The sequence below is a fragment of the Amblyomma mixtum genome, chromosome 2, assembly GCF_055824585.1.
Source record: "Amblyomma mixtum isolate Tamu chromosome 2, ASM5582458v1, whole genome shotgun sequence".
Lineage (NCBI taxonomy): Eukaryota > Metazoa > Arthropoda > Arachnida > Ixodida > Ixodidae > Amblyomma > Amblyomma mixtum.
Window position 1 is genome coordinate 244,539,579 of NC_143013.1, and position 24,076 is coordinate 244,563,654.

Genomic DNA, 24,076 nt, shown 5'->3' on the forward strand with positions numbered 1-24,076 from the left:
GTATCGTTTTTCATTTTATTGTATTGCATTATGTTTTGTTGTATTAACGTATTATTCTCAGTTGCATTTGCTTTGTCCCCCCCCTTATGTAATGCCTCAACAGAGGCCTTTAAGGGTAAAATAAATGATGAGTAACTGCCTCACTTCTTGGTGGACACCTAGGTGGGAGGAGTAGGAAGAAAAGATGGAATTAGTAGTGGTATGGTTTGAGGGAAACGAGAAGTGCCGAGAAATGCAATAGCTCCAGTAAGTGCATCAGGTCCATGAACCGAGGTTGGTCGGGATGCTGGAGTCAGTGCTGCAGGGGTACGGAGGGACCGTAACTGAGTTATCTGCAAAATGCACATGCTGTCGAGGTTGACTTACCATGCCGGTACCCCCTGGTGACTGTCTATAAACAGAGCAGACTCTGACCCGATGCAAGAGTACACTCTTTTGCGGCAGTCTGTATGTTGCTTTGGCAATATTCGTAGTTGTTTATCAGTGGCTACAGCGGAGGGCACTGCGAACGATCACATTTGAATAGTCAGGGCTGTGTCACTTCCAAGGGGATTGGGCAGCGAGGCTCAGGAGCGGCCTTGGCAAGGTTCATCTCCTTGTTGCCCCCATTCCGTATCCCCTACCCCATCCTCTTGGGGGTAGGCTGTCTCCAGCGGGCTGCGGTAATTGGAGGCCCACCTACAGAAGACGTCTTCGGCACTTTCTTTTCTTCAATAGAAGCGATTCTCTCACTCTTAGGTGCGAGAGGAGCATGAGGAAGGAAAGGGAGAGGCTGTTTCAATAGCACTGTGTTGGAGAAAACGTGGCAGGTATCATGTGATCCTGGAGGCCATCTTGTCCGTGCACTCTTAGCGAGGGCCCAGAACGGCGTGTTGTAGTTGTAGCATAAGCAGCTCTTGTGCATCCCGGAGGTAGGTCCGAAAAAAGGTAAACAAGAAAGGGCGTGTAAACGAAAATAATTTTTCCGGGCGCTTTCTCCCCCATGCCCGAATTCATAGCGGCGGCCATCTTGCACGGTGCTCTTAGCAGAGGCCAGAAGTGGCCTCTAGTTTCTGTGGCATGTAATTTACCTTGCACCTTCACAAAAAGTGACACCAGGAACTCTACAGTCTCTCTCCCTCCAGGAACAGGAGCTAATGTTAGGAAGATGGAGGTCCCTGTTCTGGTAGTAATGGAGTTTGGCCGCCATTAGCAATGATGCAATTTTTCCTTTGAGTGGTGGAGGATAAAGTGTAGTCCTTCAGTCGCAAACAGTGGCACTCGTCTGTTGGCGGATTTTGTTCAGGTGGTTGCCAGCCGAATGTAGCCCTGAGACTTCCGTGATGGTGAAATTGGCTGAGTAGGGTAGGCGATACTGTCGTGTCAACCATAGCGACGCAATGGTGTAACGGCTGCTAATGACGATGTAAATCTACAAAGCCTGCTTTTATTTTTAGTACAGACCAATTCAAAGCTTTGCAATATGTATACTCTTTTATACTCACAGTAGTAACAATAAAAACAGGGAGCTTGTTTATGCACGCGGGAGAGTATACCTGAGTTACAGAGGTGTAAAACAGATCGCGTAAAGTCTGAAATGTTTAGTACACATTCAAAGCTTAAGTGGTGTTGCACCGACATCGTCTGAGGGGAGGTCGAGACAGCTAGCAGCGATGAAATAACTTCTGGTCACTGTTTTCTGGTTCTTATGACGCACATGCTCGTTATGATGACCTAGTAGTAATTGTAAAAGTAACCACTTTTTTTACACGTCGCTTCTGTGACGTGGCTTTGCAAAATGTACTCGAGAAATATGAATTAAAAACTAGCACTTATTAAAAGTAAAACCAGAAAATACATGCAAGAGGTGAATGCTGTAGGGAGAATAAAAAATTGCATGATTTGAGCGTAAACAGAGAATTCTACATAGTTCACAACTAACAGCAAGGGTATCGAAAAGCTTAATTGGCGTGGACTGAAACAGTCCACAAATCAATGTATACATGTATGCCATGTCCGCATGGTAGGTGTCCCTCTGCTGGCAGGATCAGGCGAAGAAGGAGCACTTCTTCTCGGGGTTCATTGGGGAGCCCGCGGGACAGCTGAAGGCCTCTGCGAAGGCAGCAGAGTTGCGCGCGACCTTGTTGCAGTCTACTGTGTGGGGCCCTACGGCTCCGGCCAGCGTGCACGTCATGTAGCACAGGGTCATGAAGAACACCTGCTCTCCGGTGAGGTCGCCCGCGATGCCCTGCGGCGCATCATCGCTGCGCACCGCGCGGTGGTAAGCCATGTGAGCCACTTCCAGAGCGGGCACTTCCGGAAATATGCTGCTCCTTCGCCTGCTTCCGGTTCCGGTCTCGTAGTTGCGGTTACCAGCGTCCTGTCCCTGGATCTGGCAGCCGTCCCTGGCCTCGAATGCCTTCGCCGAGGCACTGCGAACGGCGCAGTCAAATGCAACTGAACACAGTGGGCACGGAAGCATGGATGCAAGATGGATGGCAAAGGAGTAAAGACGAAGTGGCAAATGTGTATATGTGTATGCGGGGTTTAATGGCCGGAACGTGCACGTGAGCTATGCGGAATGCTGTAATGTATGGCTTCGATTAATTTCATCGGGTTATTCACCAGGAGGTACTTCGATAGGTGCTTAATTTCATCGAGAGGTACTCACGTATGCCATATTTTTAAGGGCACAGTGCTACAGTGCACTGTAGCAGTGCAATGAGAAACATATGTTACCATCCTGCTGCCTCTTGAGAAGTATATGTTCCAGTTAGTCCCGTTGAGCACCTTGGTTCTATGTCATCAGCCTGACTATGCCCACTGCAGGGCAATCCAGTCAAAAAAAAAAAAAAAAAAACATTGGAACCAATTGGATTTCCAAATGGTTCCAGTTTCCCCAGTTCAGTTCCCAAGTACTATCCAATTGGACCAGTTGGGTTTCCAATTGTTGAGCCCAATTGGTCTTACCCATTGCAGCCAATTGGTCCACCCAACTGCACCCAATTTATCCAATGAATGTTTGCATATTTGACAAACAATGTAGTACTAATATGGTTCTTGTAATAAGAGCTATCAGCAGCTTAACCTACTAAATTGTAATCATCTACGCCACCACTGCTGCTGAAATTAAATAACTGTGCTCGGTAGGCAAGCGCCACTGGCCCCAGCATGAGAGCCTCATAAATTGGGTTTATAAGTTGGAGCAGAAGTGTGTTCTCTGGATGTACATATTTGCTTGTGTGTGATGTGTGTGTGTCTGTTGGCTTTGATTTCCATAAAAGCATGTTAATTTCAATTCCATAGAAAAATGTTGATTGACACTAGGCACAGTGTCTCCCTGCAGTAATCATAAATCAGTTTTCCTTTTGCACATTATAATATGTTAAGTTGTAGAAATATTTATCCAAGATCCTAGAGCATATTATTCACAAACATTCAGCTACCTTTCTTTCTCAATGAACATAACATATTTTGTGAATGTTTTCTAGGTGATATAACTGCCTGGCCTAATGGGTCCAACTGGTAGGGTGTCCAGAAATACAACCGGAACCAATTGGTTCCAGTTGGGAAATCCAATTGGAACCAATGGGAATGTCCAATTGGAATGTCCAGTTGGCTCCAATGTTTTTTTTTTTACTAGGAAAGATCCCTCCCATGCCTCTCCAATTAACCCTGCCTTTTGCTGCTGCCAAAGTCACACAGAAAAACTACTATTTCGCCAGAAATGGAAACCGTAAGTGCGCTTACTTGGAAAGGAAGGAATCTCCGAACGAGCCTTTGGGGTGCCACCTCAGCCCTTGGCTATCTATGGACGCGACCAGCCGCAGGGCCATGTAGAAGCCCAGTCCTCCGTAGAACATGGCCTTTGTGCCCTTGGAGTAGTAGAGTGGGGCGGTCACTGCACCCACGGCCACCTTCACGGAGCCAGTCGCGGCGTCGTAGAGGAAGTACGGCAGCGCGTAGTTCACCGGGTAGCCCAAGAGGTCGATGTCTTCCCGCGGACGGTACGCGGTCGCGGCGCTGCGACTCGCCTTGACCCAGTACTCGCCGAACGACCCCTCTTTGGTGGGGAAATCTTCGTACAGGCGCTCGAGCTCGCTACTCTTCAGGAACTGCTCGGGGGGCCACAGAAACAGGCGCGTGGTGGAGACTTTCTGAATGGCGAGCGACCGGCTCCCGTTGTCCAGCCAGGTTGCCTCTTCGAGCAAGTCTGCAGCGGCCAGGGCCAGGCTTTCAAAGCCCGTTCTGACGGAAGTGCGCTCTTCTCGCGAGAAGCGCGACACAGAGCTCAGCGCCGTCACGAGGAGGCGGTAGGCGGTCTCGACGAATCGCTCGCAGAAGTACGGCCGGTATAACGCGACGCCCAGGCCGTACCGGTTTTCCAGAAGTCGGAAGTCCACCGCCGGTGCGAACAGCTGCACGAATGACCAGGCGATCAGGGCCAGAATCTGCTTGTCCGTGTACGAAGCAAGCACGCTTGCCAAGACCGCGAAGAAGGGCACGTCGCCTAGCAGAACTTCGTCGCTGGGCATCACCGCGGGCTCGAGCTGAGTTTGCCTGAAAGCCCTAAGCCACTGGTCGGAGGATAGCGGTGGAGTATAGGATCCTATCTGCGTGATTGAAACCAACACAGGCTGGACAACCGGAGGCTGCATTGCGGTCAGAAGCTTTTTGAATACATCCCCTTCCATTGCCATTGCTGCATCGATGAGCGTCTTGTTTATCTTAGCCTCGGTCTGTTCGCCGCTAAGGATAAAGTAAAATGCGGACCAGTACTTCATGTATCCTCCGGCCTCTTTAATCGTGACGTGATGTTGGAACATGAGAGGTATGAGCGAACCGGGATCAATGGTAAAGCGCCACTTCAACATGGCCGGCATACGCACTACTCTCACTTGAAACAAGAGGGGAACGTGCCACTTGAATGCCAACGTCAGCAGTACGTCGAGGGCTCTGGTGTCTCCTGGGTCTTGTTCACCTGACCAGGACAGCCGGCATTCATTGAGGAACTTCCAGAATATGGCCACGTTAGAGCCGTACTGCGACGGCTCACCCATGCAAGAGGAGTACATGGCAAGTGGTTTGCGTCCGGCGCTGATAATCCGCGAGCCATCGGCCAACATGGCGTGGAAAGGTCGGAACCAGGATTTGCGCACGTCGTCCATGGCCGAGTTGGAATGCTCGAGGTAGCGCTCGGGGGGAGACCAGGCGGAGCAAACGTAAGCGCTGAAGTTTCGGCATGGGTCGAGACTGTGGTTCAGCTTGGCGGTAAGCAGCCAGGCGTGACCGAAGCAGTCTTTCGTTTTGCAGAACTGCATCGGAGGCTCTCGCTCATTGGATCCCATCAGCGTGATCACAGCGGCAACGATCACGACTGTCACAGCCGCCACGAACAAAGCCGCAATGACAATATCCCGCTTCCTAAACGGTACTCCAGCAGCCGTGAACACGACGCCAAGAGTAGGTGGTCCCTGCGAGGGGAAACACAGATATTCACATCCAGTGGAAATCCTTTTAAGTACACTATCGTAGCGTCTTACCACCACATACCCAACAATTCTGGACAAAAGCGTTTTTCAGTGGGAAACAGTTCATAAACGCAATAAAGATTTCACTATAACAATCAATATATCTGCAGATCACCCGACGGCAGTCTTATTTTTTATGCGAAGCATATTACTAGAGGTACACTACAGTCCTTCGCCGTGGTTACACGCCGTGCACACCACGTGGTACAGTGACGTCACACCACGTGACATACCACTTGACACATGACGTCACGACAGAGGAAGACGGGGGTCCACCTCGCACCCGTCGCTGTGGTTGCACGCCGTGCAGACCACGCGGTACAGTGACGTCACACCACGTGACATATGACATCACGACAGAGGAAGACGGGGGTCCACCTCGCGCCGTCGCTGTGGTTGCACGCCGTGCAGACCACGTGGTACAGTGACGTCACACCACTTGACACATGACGTCACGACAGATCGCCGTCACGCGCTGGGAAAGGGAGAACGATGCCATCGCACAGACGCCGGAATGTCCTCGAGCGGCATTCCCGCGCATTTCGAACGCGCGTTCACACTCGGTGTAGGTGAAACGCTCGCTCCACCGGACAGGCAGACGCGGCTTCCGTGGCAATCCAGGCGCTCACCCAACGCGCGTCTCGGGGTTAGTCGGCGTTCCGCTGTAGCCATGCCGTTGTCTTCCCCCACGACGAAGGCTTCTAGTGGTTGTATTAAGATTACCAAGTATTCAACCAAGGAAAGCCATGTATTACCAAGCCTAGCCACCAATATGCTTCGCATCTGACTAGGCTTAACCTTAGCTAAGCCTCAGCCATTTTTTTGTATTAATGTTTTTGCTGTCGTCAAAAGCGTTCCCACTAGTTTTCTATTGCAGTCTTAACTGTTCGATGCGATCGATGGAAGCGCTTTAAAACAAAAAGATTTTGCTACAGATGAGAAGAATGTTGCATTACCTTCAATATTTCCATAACAGGTTCTTACAATTTTCTAATTTTCAAAACTTTTGTCCTGGAATTTCGGACATAGTCCAAGAATGCCAGATAAGACATCTAGATTGTGAGAATGCCTCTACATAGCCCGTGAATCTGCGCTTTTTGAAATATACACGGCGCCTTCGTAAGTTTTCACATGATTGAAAACAAACCATTTCACAGACTGCCCCTATGCAACGCGCGTTTCACCTGATAGCACAGATCCCGGAACACGCGGGCGTAATAAACGTCTCGCGAAACCGAAGACGTTCATGCGCTGTGAACGGAAACTTCACTTCTGCGAACGCGGGCCTTTTATACAGGCATAAACCGGGAAATCACCCAAAACACTTCCAAAGAACATGCGCCCCGTACACCATGAGGGTAGAAGACAAGCACGAGCCAAAGCCTTACATAATGAATACGGACAGTGCGCTGGAACAATTTATGTATATGCGGCTGAATACAAACATAAGAATGCCTTTGGCTGGGAAAGAGAATGGTGACCACATCGTCTCTGCAACAATCAAAACGAAATCCTCTGGAACGGCAGAATAGGCAGCTATAATACCCAAGAGAGTATCATTCTGAGCGCCTCAAAAATAGCTACCAATAAATTCGCAAAAGGGCGAATTTCAAACACCTCCCTTAGAATTCTTAACGCCACCAAATTCTCACCAAATTATTCCGAACTGATATGGGTCTCAGTCCATTCGGGGAATCCGGGGAACGAGGCAGCCCACAATAAAGCCCGAGATTTCGTCCACCGGGCAGTGGATGAGTCTGGCTCCCTGAATTTCACGAAGGACTCCACATATCATGATCTCACCAGTCATTTCAAACTAGAGAGAACTCCCCCCCCCCCCCCCCCCCCTCCGGACAAAAGCCTGACTAAAGAACAAGAGGTTACGCGCCGTCGTCTACAGACGAGATCGATACGCATCCAAACACTCCTCCCGCACATTTATTCTTATCTATATGTCCCTCGAAGGACAGCTAATTCCCGAACGAGACAAGATACGAGTCTTGGGAATGTGGCTGCAGAGCAACCAGCGATGCGGCCATACGCTCGGCCTTCTCAAGCAATCGACCACTCAGGTCGCCAGAATGATCACGCGCGTGTCGCAGAAGCGGAGCGGCATGCGAGAGGGGGATACCCTGCGCCTGGTTCAGAGCCTGGTGGTCAGTCGCGTGGGTTACGCCCTCCCGTACTTCAACCTCAACAAAGGAGAAGTGGATAGTGCAGATACCATACTCCGCAAAGCTTACAAGACAGCCCTGCATCTACCAATGAACACCTCCAACGAAAAACTACTGGCTCTTGGAATTCACAACACCTTCGAAGAGATCAAAGAAGCCCAACTGGTCACGCAGTTAGCTAGGCTCCAGCAGACTCCTACGGGGCGCTCGCTCCTTAGGCGACTGGGGCTAGGCCGAACTGCGGAATTCGAGAATCGTACTGCGAGCATACCGGACGCAATTCGCCAGACGCTAAAGGTTCGCTCCCTTCCCCGGAACATGGACCCCAACTTGCATGCGGCCCGTAGGGCAGCCCGGGCGAGGTATGTACAACAAAATCTAGCTACAAAATCCACAACGGTATACACGGACGCGGCTCCGTATACAGGAAGCTCACATAACAGCACAGTGGCGGTAGTTATTGATTCGAACTTAAAGGAATTAGCTAGCGCCTCAGTGAGGGATTGCACGGTAACCGAAGGGGAGGAGCTGGCCGTAGCTCTAGCGGCGGTGGCCGGTTATCGAAGCAACATGTCCCTTACCATCCTTACAGATTCGAGAGAAGCGTGCCGTAACTACATGAACGGCCGCATAGGTCGCGCCGCGCTCCGGCTCCTCCAGAGCGCGACCCCACCAAAAGTCACACATAGCATTTACTGGGTGCCAGGACACACCGACATAGCGGGGAACGAACGCGCCGACGAGGTAGCTCGAGGGTATACGAGCCGAGCTTCCTCCCAATCGGACGATCTACCAGACCGAGTCAGCCCTACGTACTCAGACATTCTCAACTACTATAAGGGGGTACGGATCCGCTATCCGCCGCCTCATCCTGATCTAAATCAACTAGAGGCAGTGTATTGGCGAAGATTGCAGACAGGAACATTCCCAAACCTGCATATCCTTAGCAAGATTTACCCGACGCAATATCGGGACACTTGCCAGTGGTGTGGCAGCAAACCATCGTTGTACCACATCACGTGGGAATGCAGTAAAAACGACAACTTTCGCAAAGACCCGAGTGCAGAACAGTGGGAGAGCCGGCTCTCCAGCGGCGATCTGGGTTGCCAACAAGGTCTGATCCAGCACGCCCAACGAGCAGCGAAGCTCAGCGGAGCCCTGGAATAGGGGCACCGACCCTGTGAGAAGAAGGAAGATGGACCTCTTCTTTCTCGTCTGCTACTAGCACCTTTCTAGAGCAATAAAAGTCTTTCCTACCTACCTACCTACCCAAAGTGTAAATACTGCGGCCAACTAGCCAACTGCGATCACCTCCTGTTGGATTTTAAAATAGAGCCATCTCCGGGTGATCTAGTTACCACCGCTTCTTCTTCTCGAGCGGTGGGAGGCCGCACTGGTTAGCTTTGACCCCAGAACGCAAGTTCTGGCGGTGGAGTGGGCTGACAAAGTCGTCGAGGGCTATGTACTCTCGACCACTTAACGCGACCTCTTACCAAGTTCTTTCCGGGGAATAAAATGTTTTGCGATCAAAAGCCAAAATAACCAAAACATAAACGCAAAAAATGGAAAAGCAATGAAACCTATAACAGTTGGCACGCCCCATGAAACTAGTTTCGGAGACTTTGGCCCATAGAGGCAGCGGGCGCCAGGAATGGTTCTGGCTGATGCGACGGGGATGGAGGCAAAAAAAAAGGCATATCAGAAGTTTGCGCTGGTTGGTGCAGATCAATAATGGCGAAAAAGAGCGCAGACCGGGAGAGACACAAAAGGAAGAGTGCACCACATGCTCTGACACATAACGAAGAGCCCACAAGTATCTGCAAGAAATTAACTGTATCAGGGCAAGACTGGCTATAGTTGGCTCAGGTTGATAATGCGTGCGTTGTCTTCCTCTTTCTTTAGCATCTAGTCCAGTCTTCCACTTTTATGAGGTAAAATAAACGGCTGTACATGCCGTATCATAGTGGAATTCGGCTCATGGCGTCATGGCAGTTGCTTATGCAAAGCGCCGGAAACTGCGGTACCTACGGTTTTAACGCACGTGCATAGTCCATCGGGTCTAAGAGAGCAGCAGGTAGGTGCGATGCGAACTGTGGTCTTCCATACCCCAAGAAAGATGTGCAGAGAGCGAATGTTCCTGACCGCTCGTAACTTGTGAATAAAGCGTCCTGTAACGATTTAGTCTGTCATGAATATTTCGAGCAGACGGTGCTTTATGTGAACGTGGGGCTCTGAAAGAATGCAGCAAAGCAACAAATTGTCGCACCTCGCTGTCCGTTACCGTGCACGCAGGTGTGAGCCTTTGTTCAGGGATACAGGCATCTTACTTCGACACCGATACCAGGGCACCAGAGAGAGAAGAAGCGTTCCATGTCGCAGAGGAGTTGGCGTGGATCGATCATCCCCCCATCTCCTTTTATAGCCGACACCTTGGTCTCTATGATAGCATTCAACCACTGGTTTCCGACGCAATGGCGGGGTTTTGCCCCTTTGTTCTTTCGTGCGAAGAGCCTGTGGATTTGAACTCAGTACCTCTCCTTTTAAGCATGAAATGCTTTTAGCTCCCGTTGTCGGCAGTGTGGTGACGTCACGCCGAGACCGAGAGCCATCATCCGGGCACTGAAATCCACTCATCCGGGCACTGAATTCCAGTCATCCGGGCACTGAAATCCAGTCATCCGGGCACTGAATTCCAGTCATCCGGGCACTGAAATCTAGTCATCCGGGCACTGAAATCCAGTCATCCGGGCACTGAAATCCAGTCATCCGGGCTCTGAAACGAGAACATCCGGGCACCGTACGAGACTGAACGAGATTTAACGAGACTCTCTAAGCCCTCCTACGCGACCGGCATGCAAGCGCCGGTTGGTCTCCAAATGAGACAAAAAATAACTGCTGCCAGTGCCTTCTCAATGTTTATCAAGATATCAGTGGAGCTGTGGGTTTGATAATGCACGGAATTATAATTTCCGATTTCTAATAACGCGTGCAAAAAGCACATAAATGCCACGTTACACTTCGTTGTCATATGTGATCCGGGGGAGAAGCGCTGCGTTCAAAGGGCAAGGCATCGCGCCGAACGGGTGGCGGCGTTCCTCCCTTCCTTTACGGTGCGGTTCGGGTGTCCACCGAGATGGCAGAGAATTACTGCGCCATTTCCTTTCCTCAAAAAACCTCGCGTTCAAATGGCAAGGCATTGCGCTGAACGGGTGGTGGCGTTCCTCCCTTCCTGTACGGTGCGGTTCGGGTGTCCACCGAGATGACATTAGGCCCGTAAACATTTCATGCTTACTCTACTCTCGTTTACGGGAGAGGCAGAGTTTTTTTTTGTTGACTGCTTGCGCTTTTTTTTTCTAGTTTATACATGTGTAAGACGTCCTTGATCGCAGAGGCAAACCTTCGTATTGCCACACTGTTGGTCATTTACTGGCGCGCCACGCGGTCGGACTAGGTGTGTTGGCATCCGCCTGTCTTCGTCATCTTCTCCTGCTCGAGCGTCGGTTGGCTGAGCTGTGCCTGCACTGCTAGTGCTTGTGTGCCTTCCTCTAACGCCCTACCGGCTCTCGGTGTCAATATCATATTCGAGGTTTGCTCACCTGTCTCCCTGTACGGGTCTGTCAGTCGTGCTGTGGTTCGAAGATGAATACGCATCAACTCGCCCAACTTTCGGGTCTGTAACATGCCGCGATCCTTAACTATTGATTAGCGCAGTGCATTTCCTGCTTTGGCGCTGCAGAACAACGGAATTGTCGACCTTGACAAGCCTGTCGACAATAATGGTAACCGCTGATTTCAGGACCGTGTTGGGACGAGGCGTCTTGATTGAGCCTGGCTAAATACCCTAATATGCTCTAGCCTGAGAATGGCTTCCAGGATCGAGGTCTTAACTACCAGGAAAACTCCTCTAGATGAAGCAGCACAGCATGCATGATTCAGCAAAGAACCGAAAAAAAAGCGACAGAAAAATACGGCGTGCTCCATGCTCAAACCGCTCTTCTTAAGTACTGCAATGTTTACTAAACACTAGTTAAGTTTCGTACGCTGGCAGGAAAAAAAGAGGGCCACCATTATTAGAAAAGGTTACTGGAAATTAACGAATATAGGAGATTTTCTGCGAATAATTACAAAGGATGAGCTCCCAAGAAGCAATGCAAGGGCAGCAACTAAGCGGAACCAGAGAGCAATGGCTGCCAAATTTCATAACTGGCGGATGTTTCGCCGCCGTCACAGTTAGGACCGACGCGCCAAACGTATTCCATTATGCCCGCTACTTTATGCCCGCTACAAACTTTTCTGTTTGTTGTCGGTTTTTGATGTAGTTTTGTTAACGGTCCGGTAGACCCGAAGGGTGAGCAGATTTGTCACGTATCGCTGTTACAACAACGCAACGAAACTGGAAACTGACACAAGTCGCATGCGATTGCAGCTGTCGTCGCTGTTTTCGTGCAGTGAACGGAACTTCAAGAATGTACTGAAGAATGTACTGTTCGGAGATGGAGCCCGAATGCTCTGTGAACGCTACTAGAATGTAACGCAAACAACGCATGCATGCACTAAACAATCAATTGTGGCACGATATAGCCTTCAGGCATTTACCTTAGAGTGCCGCTCTCCGTGGCGTTCATTGCTGAAGGTCTTAAGGCCTTGAATGAAGGACGACATAGACCGTTGGCGGTGAGACCCCAACTCCTCCTTGGTGGATGACCTCAAAGAAGACAGCGACGGCGGACGCTGAGATCCCTGGTCATCTGTCGTCGATGACCTCCGAGAAGATAGCGACAGTCGACGTTGCGGTCTGGAATCCATTCGCATCGATGGTCTATGATCCTGGGCACGGTTCGGCTGCGTTGATGTGGGCACCGTAAGGCTACCGTCTGAAGCACTGCGCTTGCTAGACAGAGTTGCCTGGCCACCCCCTGGTAAGCCAGCATCGGAGCCCGACCGCCGAGTCTCACTCCCAATGCTGGATCTGCGCCTGCCTGGCGGGCGCCTGTCCTCAGGATGTGTCGTAGACGTCGGTTGTCCTCTCGGTAAACTAGCAACAGAGCCCGACCGCCTAGCTTTACCCTGGGTGCTGGATCTGCGTATTTTTGGCGGGTATTTGTCCTCAGGATGGGGCGATGACATCGGCTGTTCCTTCGTTGAAGTCCCGGACCGCGCTTGTAGTAAATAATTCTCAACACTGTCAGATTGCCCTGATGATCGCCTCCGTTGCGAGCCGTTGTGCTTTTGCCCAGGCAGCTGGGGCTTCTTGCTGACTGACAGATTCCACCATGATGGAAGCCTGGTGGTGGTCGGTGTTTTCTTCACCGAAGGCGGTGCCTCCGAAACAGCGGGGCGGGCCTCGCATGGAACAGGGTTAGCGGAGTCGTCCGGCAGGGTTTCGATATTCTCAGGCTGTACGTCTCTGAGGCTCGGGGTCTCCCGCTTGGTTCCGGGGGGTTTGTTCGAACGAGCGTCCGCAAAGTCGGAGGCAGTAGCGGCGGCGGTGTCTGGTTGCATGTGCCCTTGAGCAACGGCTCCAGGGACTTGCTGGGTGGGCTTGATCACACGCCGGCGAAGCGCTTTACGCTTAGCAGAGGAATCCGAGCCGCGTGAGGACCCGCTGCTGTTGGACCCCGTGGAACTACTCCGGGAGCCGCGCCTCTTTTTGTTCTTGCTGTTTTCTTCGTTAACGGCAGGGATCATGACTCAAGGGTTCGCAATGACGGACAGCCCTAGAACGGCGGTGCTTGCTTCTTCTTCTACTGCTTCATCACTCCGACATACGGCACGCGCAAACTGAGGGCAACGACCTGAAATCTGGGGCCACAAATGATGCGTCTGCGTGGTGGCCCGAAGAAAAGTACAATTTATGGCTGGAAATAAAAAAAATGTTTAAAATTTTATCTTCTACATAGAATACTAAAATACGCAGAAGGGCTCGTGGATTAGACAACGTAGAGAAAAAAGGGCAGAATGAAAGTCGGTTAAGAGTTTGATATAGATGAGTTTTGTTGTTTCGCCTTGCAATTCTTCTGCCGGCAATCACTCCGCCGTAGTGGTACCTAAACGTTAATTGCAAGAAATTTGGCAGATATCTGTGACCTAGCACAACTGCCCCGCAACGCGCGCAAACACCCGCAATAATAATAAATTGTTACTCTCACCGTTTTGTGTTCAGATCAGTGTACTGAAGGAATTTCAGAAAGCGGGAAGCCTCCTTCCTGTATACATGTCCAGTTTCTGCGTGTCTAAAAAAAATCCTGCAGTGAACTATGTAGCACTTGAGGGGCGCGAGTAGTACACACCTCTCCGCATTGTAATCCGGGTAGGTAATGACCTAGATCCCGACGTACACCTCATGATGTACTCAGCGATGACGCTGCCATACCCGTCTTATGCATTCACGCTGAGGGGGGGGGGGGGGGGGGGGGGGGCGAGGGGGGGGAAGGGAGGTGTGGCTAGCAGAACCCGTGCGAATGGGGAGCAGTGGAGTGGCTGGAGGTCTCTCTAGTCCCTTGGTCACACAAGGTCGACTGGATGATCATCACACGGGTCTGAAATGGTTGAGCACTGTTTCTTTGAAGACTAGCGTTTCAGTTAGAGGGATCTTTCTTTGCGGATTCGTTAGCAGGTCTTAATGGGTGATGCTGTCCGCCACCTCGCTGCCCAGACAGCTGTGGGCAAAGCAACCTACTGGAAAAGTAAAGCTGAGCAGTTGCATGCAGTAAGTGCAGAGTTGAAGTGCAAAGGGCATCCGGTTCCGCGCTCTGACGGAGCCGCTGCGCAAGGCCTGCGCCGATGGCGCTCCGTCAAACATAAAATGTTGAGGCTTTACACACATCCCTGCGTTTTCAGCTTTACTATAGTGAAGCAGCGCTTTTCGCACTAAAAGGCTAATCATCGTCAACTACGCGGCCGTTGTTTCTGATAGTCCTAAGGGTAGCCTGCAGTTTTCCTTTTTTCTTGTCTCCGCCTCTTTTGATGTGACGAGCTAGATGTGGGGCGTCGTCATTCGTTCACTTACTCACAAGGTTTAGCTATACTGTTCGTGTATAGTCGCTGCGTGTTAGGAAGTATATTAGATAAAGTTTCGGCCGCGTAGCAAGGCCGGGACTTGCGCGGCAGTGGCTGCACGCTATTAAGCGTTCTTGTAGTTTGTAGCGCCAGTTTGATAAAGTCAAAACGCAAGAAGAATGTAATTGATTAAGTCAAAATGTAAGAAGGCATACAAAAGAAAATATTTTAACATTTGCTAAGGCAGTCGATGAGATTCCAGCAAGCTGCAAGGGCTCCTTAAGTAATCTTCTTCTCAGAGAGGTGGAACGGTGAAAATTGAGCCAAAAAATTGGCTGTGGTTTAGCTGTGGTTAAACCTGGAAGATTGGGAAAGCAACATCTGCGCGTAGCCATATAGACCAGAATTTTCAGCCTCTCCCGGGCGCGGCCATTTTGCACCGACTGGCGCGCCGCGGTGCGGGCGTTTCTTTGGGGACTGCGGGGCTGCGGCAGTTCCGAGGCCGCGCCTGCATATATCCGCGCTTCTGGCGCTAAAGAAACATTGTCGAGCATACTTCCGCTACGTGGCTGTGTTGCAGGAAGTATTTACGTTATCAAAGCGATAACATTGACGCGTTTTAATGACATTTAGTTTGACATTCAGGTTAATTGTGCCGGCGCTAAGAACGCGCTCGTGCTCATATCGAATTCCGTCTGGGTGCTCCACCGCAAAGAAACTTTTTGTTCAATATCCTGGGGGTAGAACCAAGACGTCTCTGAAGATGCCCCCAAACCGCAGGAAAAACCATTAGTGTAAATAAAGTTTTCCCTTCCTTCCTTCCTTCAATATCAAGCATTAGGTGTGCGGCTAGCATGCAATTCCAATTCCCATGCACTCTTATTCCTTCCCGCCAACCATAAAGCCCCCCCCCCCCCCCCCTCCCCTTCCACAAACAGGGCTTTCTTGTCGCCGCGCCAGTTTATCAACAAATTACCGCTGTGAGCTCAACTGAGTCGCAGCGCCAACAGAAAACAAATTTTGTCATGGTTTATGCAACCTGATGCATAAAAACGTACGTTCGCTTAATTTATCAAAGCTTGAATAGATATGAGCAGCTAATCCAGCTTTCACTAATTCTGAGGTCCAAAGTCGCGTTATTTTATTCAGGAGCTCTCGCCGCGTGTGAGGGCGTTGCGTAGCCGTTTGGCTAAGTGTGGAAAATGTAATGAAATCGCGCATAGTATTTTCCTATCAGTAAGGTAGATACCGCACCGCTGCAGTGGCTCAGTGGTTACGGCTCTCGGCTCTGGCCCTAAAGACGCGGGTTCGATCCCGGCCGCAGCGGCCGAATTTCGATGGAGGCGAAATTCTAGAGGCCCGTGTATTGTGCGATGTCAGTGCACGTTAAAGAACCCCAGGTGGCCGAAATTTCCGGAGCCCTTCAATACGGCGTCACTTATAGCCTGAGTCGCTTTGGGACGTAAAACCTTAATAAACCAAACCAAAGTAGTGTAGATACTAAGAGCAGAAAGATACTACAGATAAACCTTTACCCCCCAGATTCCTCTGACATGCGTGCGGAAAAAGCAGCTGAAATCGGTAGCTGTCGTGCTTACAATCCTGTGCATGAAATGTGTTTAATGGGAACAAGAGCAAGCTCAGCGCAAGGATGCCGAACACGTACTGGTGATCGAAAACACGCGCTCCGTCGGGACAACCTTGTAGGGTCTGCTCGCGGGCAAGTCAAATCTCGCGCCGCTCACCGCGGGTAGCCTCGGACCCCTTCTTCCCGAGTGGGGGGGGGCGGGGGGGGCGAGGCTGGGAGAAAGCCTTTATAAGGCGAGACCGGAGAGGCTCGCGGGCTCTCGCTCTTGGACCAGCCCTGCGAAAGGACCACCTGACCCAGCTGCCACGACGACGACCGGCCCCCCTGATGTGAGAATAAACCCTTTGTACAAAGACCTGCCTCGAGTGACTGCCTGTGCGTCCCCGCGCAGAGGAATTGCCCACAAATAATGGCGCCCAGCGTGCGGCTTTAATTAACACCTTGTGGACGATTTCTCTGCCGATTTTGGGACGTGCAGCCAGACTCGTGGCAGGCCCTCTTTGTTCAGGGCCACGCCGGACCGATAGGGTTAAGGAGCGGGTCAGGCGGAATGTTCGCGGGGTAGCGACTTGTGTGGTGTTGTAAATTTGTTAGGGGTTTTGTGTTATTTATGTAGTTTTCGGGCGTTTTGTGTTGTGTATTTCCGCGTGTTTGTAGATAGATTGTTGTGTATGTGAATGTTCTTGTTGCCATGAGCAGTTAGCCGGTGCGGCCGGACAGTTAGCGCGAACTATGCCTCCCAGAAAGGATGTTTCAGCCACGGCTTTGGATGGCGGGGCAGCCGGTAGTGAGACGGCCTACGCGGCGGCCGTAATGGGGCAGGTGACTGAGATGTTTGCCGCATTAGCCCGTCAGCTCGGTTCGGTGGCTGGCGCCAACCAGGCCGCAGCATCGGTAGCATCGGCGACAGCATCGCGCCCGCGGATAAATATGGAGGTCCCCTCCTTTTCCGGGTACACGGACGCGAAATCAGTCCACGAGTTTTTACAACAACTCGAGGACTACCAGACGGCTCTGGGCGCCCCAGATGACGTAATGCTAGGGCAGGTCCTGCCTGTAGCACTCGTCGAGAGCGCGGCGCGATGGAGGCGCTGCCAGCCGACTTTCCAGTCGATGGCGGACTTCAAAGACCGTTTCCGCGCCGAGTTCTTGCCGCCTGATTATGAGCGCCGGATGCTGGAGGAGCTCGCGTTGCGCACCCAACACCCAGAGGAAAGCCTCCTCGAGTACGTACGCGCAATGCAAGAGCTGTACGAGAGGGCAGATCCGACGGCAACCGACCGAGGTCAGGTTGCGCGTGTGATCAGGCAGTGCCATCCACGCTTCAAGCCGTATCTGCGGGGCCGCAGTTTTACAAACCTCGAGGCCCTAGCGCAGGAGGCAAAGACCGTCCAGGCGGATTTACTCGCCGAACTGCGCTACCAGCCGCCCCCCAGGCCGGCCGAATCGCTAGAACCGGGATGCGCATGGGATGGAGGCCGAGAATGCGCGATGAGGGCTCGGCGCGCCGAGGTAATGGCCGTGGAAAGGCAGGCGGAACCCCCTGTTGTCCCTCGCGCGCTTGACCCGTACGCATTCGAGCAGCGGCGCCGTGCCAGCCTCACAGGCCACGCGCCGAGCGAGCGTCAGGAATGCGCGGAGAAAGGGGAGAGTCGTCCCCAACCGCTTCGTGGAACGAGGGGTCCTCCGTCCACGCGGCGGGTGAATGACCGGCTTTGCTGGAATTGCAACCAGCCCGGCCACGTGGCACGCGAATGCCAAGCTAGGCGTATGCAGGGAAACGCCAGGCGCTGGCGGTGATGTCTGGTAGCACCGACCTTTCACCGTCAGCGGGAGAATTTCATGGTTGTCAAGGCGCTAGTCAGGAAAAGAACGCCCGCGCCGGCGACGGGGAGGCCTTTGTCCCGCTCGCCTGTAGAGCTCAGGGAGTCGTTCCGCGCTCAAGCCCTTTTATGCTAGTGCAGTTAGCGGGTCGATGATACTCTGCACTCGTAGACACGGGCTCAACGCTGTCACTGGTCGGTGACGAGGTGTACGAGGCCTGCCGGATAGGTAACATCCGTGTCAGACCGGCCGAAACCCCGTTAAGCTTAGCAGCTGGGGCGGCAAAGGCAAAGGGAGCAGTGCGTCTTACGATGCGCTTTGACGGCAGAAAGCGGAGACATCGCTTCGTCTATCTGCCTGGCTTGTCGATACCAGTAATTCTGGGAAGGGATTTTCTCTCGAGCGAAGGCATTGTGCTCGACATGGGGGAGAATGGCTATCGTTACAGCCAGCTCGTCCCCCTCATTCCCTTCGAAAGCGCATCCTTGCCCGGCTGTCCTGCACAAAAGGTGGGTGTCCACACCTGTGCGACAGAAAGGCAGGTGAGCTCCCTCGAGATGCTGAGAGACGGTGGCCCGTTAGAAGGGATTATTGCGTCTTTCTCAGGACCCAGTAGTCAGCGCCGAAGGCTCGCGGAAACTTTACTCCCGTTTTCGGATTGCTTCACGGAGAAACCGGGCAGAACCGATCTGCTTCAGCACGAGATTCAGACGGGTGATACGCGCCCTTTCAGGTGTAACCCGAGGCCGTTAAGTGCGCATAAGAGGCAGCTTCTCGACTGTGCCCTTGACGAGATGATTGACACCGGTGCGGTGAGACCCTCACAAAGTCCCTGGGCGTCACCAGTGGTTCTAGCACCGAAGAAAGATGGATCGGTCAGGCTGTGTGTTGATTATCGTAAGCTCAACTCACTGACGCCTACGGTTGCGTACCCTTTTCAGTCGATCGAGGCTGTGATGTACGCGTTAGGGAACGCGAGGTTCTTCACAGTCCTAGATGCAAGCAGAGGGTACCTGCAGATTGAGGTGGCCGAAGGTGACATTGAGAAAACCGCATTCACCTGCCACCGCGGGCTCTTCGAATTTACTCGACTCCCGTTTGGTTTGTCTAACGCCCCGAGCACGTTCATGCGACTGATGGACATCGTGCTGGGCGATGCAAGGTTCAACTACGCCATGGCGTAGCTCGACGACGTTGTGATATTCTCACAGTCGTTCGAGGAGCACCTCATTCACCTGAATTCCGTTCTCGATAGAATGAGACGTGCCGGTCTAACCATTAATCCAAAGAAAGTGCAGTTGGCATCGAAGAGAGTGAACCTCTTGGGCTTTGTCGTGGATGATGGCACACTGAGACCGAATGATGACAAACTGCAGGCAATTCTGAACTACCCCTGCCCCATGGATGTGAAAAGCTTGCAGAGGTTTTTGGGGATGGTTGCGTTCTACAGGCAATTCATCCCGCGCTGTTCGGAGCTTGCAAGGCCGCTGAACCTGCTGTTGCGTAAAGGCTCGAAGTGGGTCTGGGGCAAGGAACAGAGTGACGCATTTGTTGCCTTGGCTCGCGCGATAGCGAATACCGCTAGTCTGCGCCTCCCCGACCTGAACAAGCAGTTTGTCTTGCAGACAGACGCTAGTGACTACGGTGTTGGAGCTGTTTTGTTGCAGGAACACGAGGGCAAACTGCGCCCTGTCGCGTTCGCTAGTCGCACGCTCACATCGGCGGAGCGGAATTACTCCGTGACCGAAAAAGAATGCCTGGCGATCATGTTCGCATTGTCGAAGTTCGACATGTACCTAGACGGAGCGGTCTTCACCGTGCAGACAGATCATCAGGCATTGTCTTGGTTAAAGAGGCTCAAGAACCCCGCAGGCAGACTCGCGAGAGGGGCGCTGACGTTGCAACGTTACGCGTACGCCATCGAGTACCGCCGGGGCAGCTTGAACAAGGTGGCCGATGCTTTATCGCGCGCACCATGGAATGCTGGCGGAAGCGCTTCAGAGGCGCAGCCCAGCTTTGTAAAAAGCGGCGTCACCGCTGTTGGAGAGGAGGAGAGGGCGGACGGGAGTGTCGCGCCCGGTTTGGAGAAAGAGGAGACGGACAAAGGACCCGCACGGTGCTGTGACGGAAGGGAAACACAGCAGCTCGTGGCGGCGACCGCTCGCCTGCCTAGGAGCGAGGCAGAAAGAAATCTGTCTTGGGGAGTAGCGGTCAGTAGAGAAGAGCTGATCGAGGCCCAGAAAGCAGACGGTCTTTGCCAGCGGGTGCTGAAGGAGCTTGCGAGCAGCGCAGCTTGCACCGGGAACGCTGAGGGCAAGTACGACGCGTATCTGCTGGGCGATGATGGCTTGCTGCTCCGCTATATTCCCCAACTTGACGAGGAAGAGGCGATAGCATCCCCTTTCCGAGTCGTGGTCCCGAGAAGGTTGCGGAAACGGTTCCTGCAGTACTTCCATGACTCAGCGCTGGCAGGCCATGGCAGCGGCAGTAAGACTTACGACAAGTTATGCCGTGTCGCGACCTGGCCAGGCATGAGAAAGGATGTGCTGGGATACGCCCGTACCTGCCCGGTATGCCAGGTAGCCAAGCCTCGGGCGGGCAAGCCCGCTGGCATGATGAAGGCGGTAGTTAGCAACTACCCGTGGCAAGTGGTCGCGTGCGATATCATGGGACCCCTCCCTCGGTCCGCGCGCGGAAACCAATTCATCCTGGTAATAACGGACCACTATTCCAAGTGGGTTGAGGTTTTCCCCCTTAGGAAGCTTGTGTCGGAACGAATTTGGGAAAAACTGTTGGAGACTTTCACTCGTTTCGGTTTCCCTTCCGACCTGATTACAGACAATGCTTCGTATTTCACAAGCAAAGTCTTTGTAGACTCTTGTCGGGCGCTTCAAATCCGCCACAGGAGAACGAGTCCCTACCACGCTCAGAGCAACATAACCGAGCGGGTGAATCGAAATCTGAAGAGCATGCTGGTCGCGACGACCGAGCAGCACAGAGATTGGGACGCGCGGCTGTTTGAACTGGCGTTCGCTACAAGGACAACCGTGAACAGGTCAGTGGGTATTACACCCGCTTACTTGAATTTTGGGAGAGAGATCGCTTTTCCGCTAGAGAATGCCCTACTCGACGCGGCGGGGCCTGCGCCCCCTCCGCTTTCGCAGTACGCGGCAAGGCTCCGGGAGCGCCTGGAGGCAGCGCAGCGAGCAGCCCGCGAAAACCTCGATGTGGCGCGCATGGAGCAGGCGGATCAGTACAACAAAGGTCGCCGTCACGTCGTTTTCAACACGGGCGACTTAGTACTCAAGAGAACGCACCCACTTAGTAACGCAGCGCGCGGTTTCGCCGCGTCGCTAGCGCACAAGTGGGCTGGGCCGTACGAAGTTACGGCACGGACTACGCCGCTCACCTACCAGTTGCGGTTGTTGACAAACGGCGAAACCGCCGGTCCGGTGCATGTCGCTGATTTAAAGGCTTTCCACCTTCGCAAGGACGATGGCTGCGAAGCGGTGGAAAATCAGCGCGATGCGGCGATCTCACCCCCGGGAGGACGAGCAGGTAGCGGTGCGGTTCGCAACCGACGCTACAACTTGAGGACCAGGTAGCACCCGTGTCTCTCGATCAATTATCACTCGCAGTGCTCTCGCCCTCTCAGTATGTCTTCTAGGAAGCTCCAGCGGACCGACGCCCGTGGCTCGGACTCCAGAAGGCAAGGCAGACCACCGTCGAACGGTGGCCGCCATCAAGGCGCGCCACCCGGCTGGCGGCAGGAGCCGCGCGAGTGGCGCAGGTTCCACGGCCGCGGTGGCCCCCACCGCCCGCCAAACCACATGCCTAACCACTGGAGAGCACCTCCCAGTGGTGCAGGCCGACGCAAGAGGGCCAGAGACGACCAGGCGCAGGGCCCCCCTCAGCACCCAGCCGGCGCTTCGGCCACCGAGCAGCCGCAACCCAAGCGGCCCAGGGTCCTGCGGCACGTGGCCACCTGGACCACGGTCGCCAACGGAGCGGCCATCTCTTACTGCGCGCGGTCCAGGTGGCGGGACCAGGCGCAGCCCCTTCGCGGCGGTGACCTCCAGGAAGTGGCGCTGCCTTTCCGCGGCCTGACCCTGGAGGAGAGAGACCTGCTGTCCCCGGCGGCCGAGGAGCTTTGGAGGGCGCTGCCGGCAGGGCCCCCAGCGGAGCCAGGCGCCTCGCTCCCCCAGGCGGCTCGTGAGGAGCCCGTCCAGCCAGCGGTGAGCGGCCCCCCGGCGAGCACCCCTCCCCCCTGCGACGACTCTATGGACCCGGACCCGGAGGTCGTCGAACGCCTACTGGCGGACCCCGGGACGGACGTTTGAGGGGGGGGGGAGATGTAGGGTCTGCTCGCGGGCAAGTCAAATCTCGCGCCGCTCACCGCGGGTAGCCTCGGACCCCTTCTTCCCGAGTGGGGGGGCGGGGGGGGCGAGGCTGGGAGAAAGCCTTTATAAGGCGAGACCGGAGAGGCTCGCGGGCTCTCGCTCTTGGACCAGCCCTGCGAAAGGACCACCTGACCCAGCTGCCACGACGACGACCGGCCCCCCTGATGTGAGAATAAACCCTTTGTACAAAGTCCTGCCTCGAGTGACTGCCTGTGCGTCCCCGCGCAGAGGAATTGCCCACAACCTTCAGTCTGCAGCTCGCCTATTCAGTTATTACTCCACTGAGTCAAACCAATATATCTGCATTGTGATGCATAAAATTATCATAGACGATATCGCACGTAAAAGGCGACAACAAACGACACGACAGCGCATAAATCTGCTTAAGTTTCCAGTCCGTACACTACCTGGTCGACTACCCTCGGATGTCATGTTAACGAGTAACTGCGCACAAGATAACCGCAGTACTGTCTGGAAGAGGGAAAATGTGAGTAGTGACGCACAGCACACACCCTCATACGTTAGCTGATGGAGCACAACAACGGCAGAAGCGAACATGTAAACATGCGTTCTACGCGCGGCGCCGGCGCGACCCCGCAGTCCCTCGGGCCGCGCGCGCCGACAGATGGCGACTGGTGTCGAGAGTAGGAGCGCGCCCGCAGCCTGCGTGTGAGGGTAAAAAAATCTGGTCTATATTGCTGCGTGAGCTACACTGCCCACAGTCTCGCAGTTTCGCGTGCCCTTGCACGACCATACTGCGCATGCGCGAGGAGCAAGTGACGTCACTACGCACAGCTGGCGTGCCGCTACTGCGCATCGGAGAGGAGAGAGAGGCGATGGAGAGCTCGCGACAGCGGCGGCAGCCCCGGCACGCTAGCTATGCGCGGCTACTGCGCATGCGCAACTGGAGAGCGCGGCGGTGGCACCTCTGAGTCACCCGTGCAGTGACGGCAACGGCACGCCAGCTGTGCGCCGTGTGACGTCATTGCTCCTCGCGTATGCGCAGTATGGCCTTTCCACGGCTCCGCGAAATAGCTCGGCGACTAGCGTAGTGTTGCTTTCGCAACAAAAGCGGCCGATGCATTCAGGATCATGGCAAAATGCACAGACGGGAGATAGCGCTAAACCAGACCTGTGTAGACAGAAATTTAGAGGAGGGATATGGCAGCGCAACATCCTCAGATACACATCAAGCCGCCGAGATTGACACTTCCCTGCTCTAGGAATATCTCAGAAGATGATATTCAGCAGATGTTAAAAGTGCTGTCTCTTGCGCACTTAATAACGCACGTCGCCGAAACCTAGATGCTGTGATATACGCTGTAGCCGGGATGCTATAGGCAACACGGGGTTGCTTAGGGAAGCCTTTGTGGAGTTATCAGCGATATCATTTACTGTCACGCTGCTGTTACCAGGTGCCCTTATTAAATGAACAAAGCTCAGATGTGAAGGAAGCAGGGATAAGAATGTGCTTAAAGTGGGACAGTCAACATGCGATGCGAGGGACGAACATAAAGATAAAGATTTGGTAATTGCTGCCACTGCTTAACAGAAGGGTCTAGCTTGCGTAGAGCAAGTACT

The 24,076-nt window shown here is 53.3% G+C and overlaps 2 protein-coding genes across 2 annotated transcripts; one reads left to right on the forward strand and one right to left on the reverse strand.

The window, feature by feature from the left end:
• Window positions 1-1,391: 1,391 nt before the first annotated feature.
• LOC149363288 (endothelin-converting enzyme 1-like) lies at window positions 1,392-12,811 on the reverse strand. Its single transcript, XM_089569909.1, has 3 exons — window positions 12,281-12,811; window positions 3,730-5,453; window positions 1,392-2,411 (listed from the first exon to the last, which is right to left on the reverse strand). The coding sequence occupies exons 1-3, from the start codon at window positions 12,809-12,811 to the stop codon at window positions 2,027-2,029; spliced, it is 2,640 nt and encodes an 879-aa protein (XP_089426035.1). The 3' UTR covers window positions 1,392-2,026.
• A 3,680-nt stretch (window positions 12,812-16,491) lies between these two features.
• Window positions 16,492-22,548, forward strand: LOC149363289 (uncharacterized). Its single transcript, XM_089569910.1, has 2 exons — window positions 16,492-16,600; window positions 21,751-22,548. Exon 2 carries the CDS (start codon window positions 21,752-21,754, stop codon window positions 22,433-22,435), a length of 684 nt encoding a protein of 227 aa, XP_089426036.1. The 5' UTR covers window positions 16,492-16,600; window position 21,751; the 3' UTR covers window positions 22,436-22,548.
• Window positions 22,549-24,076: the final 1,528 nt, after the last annotated feature.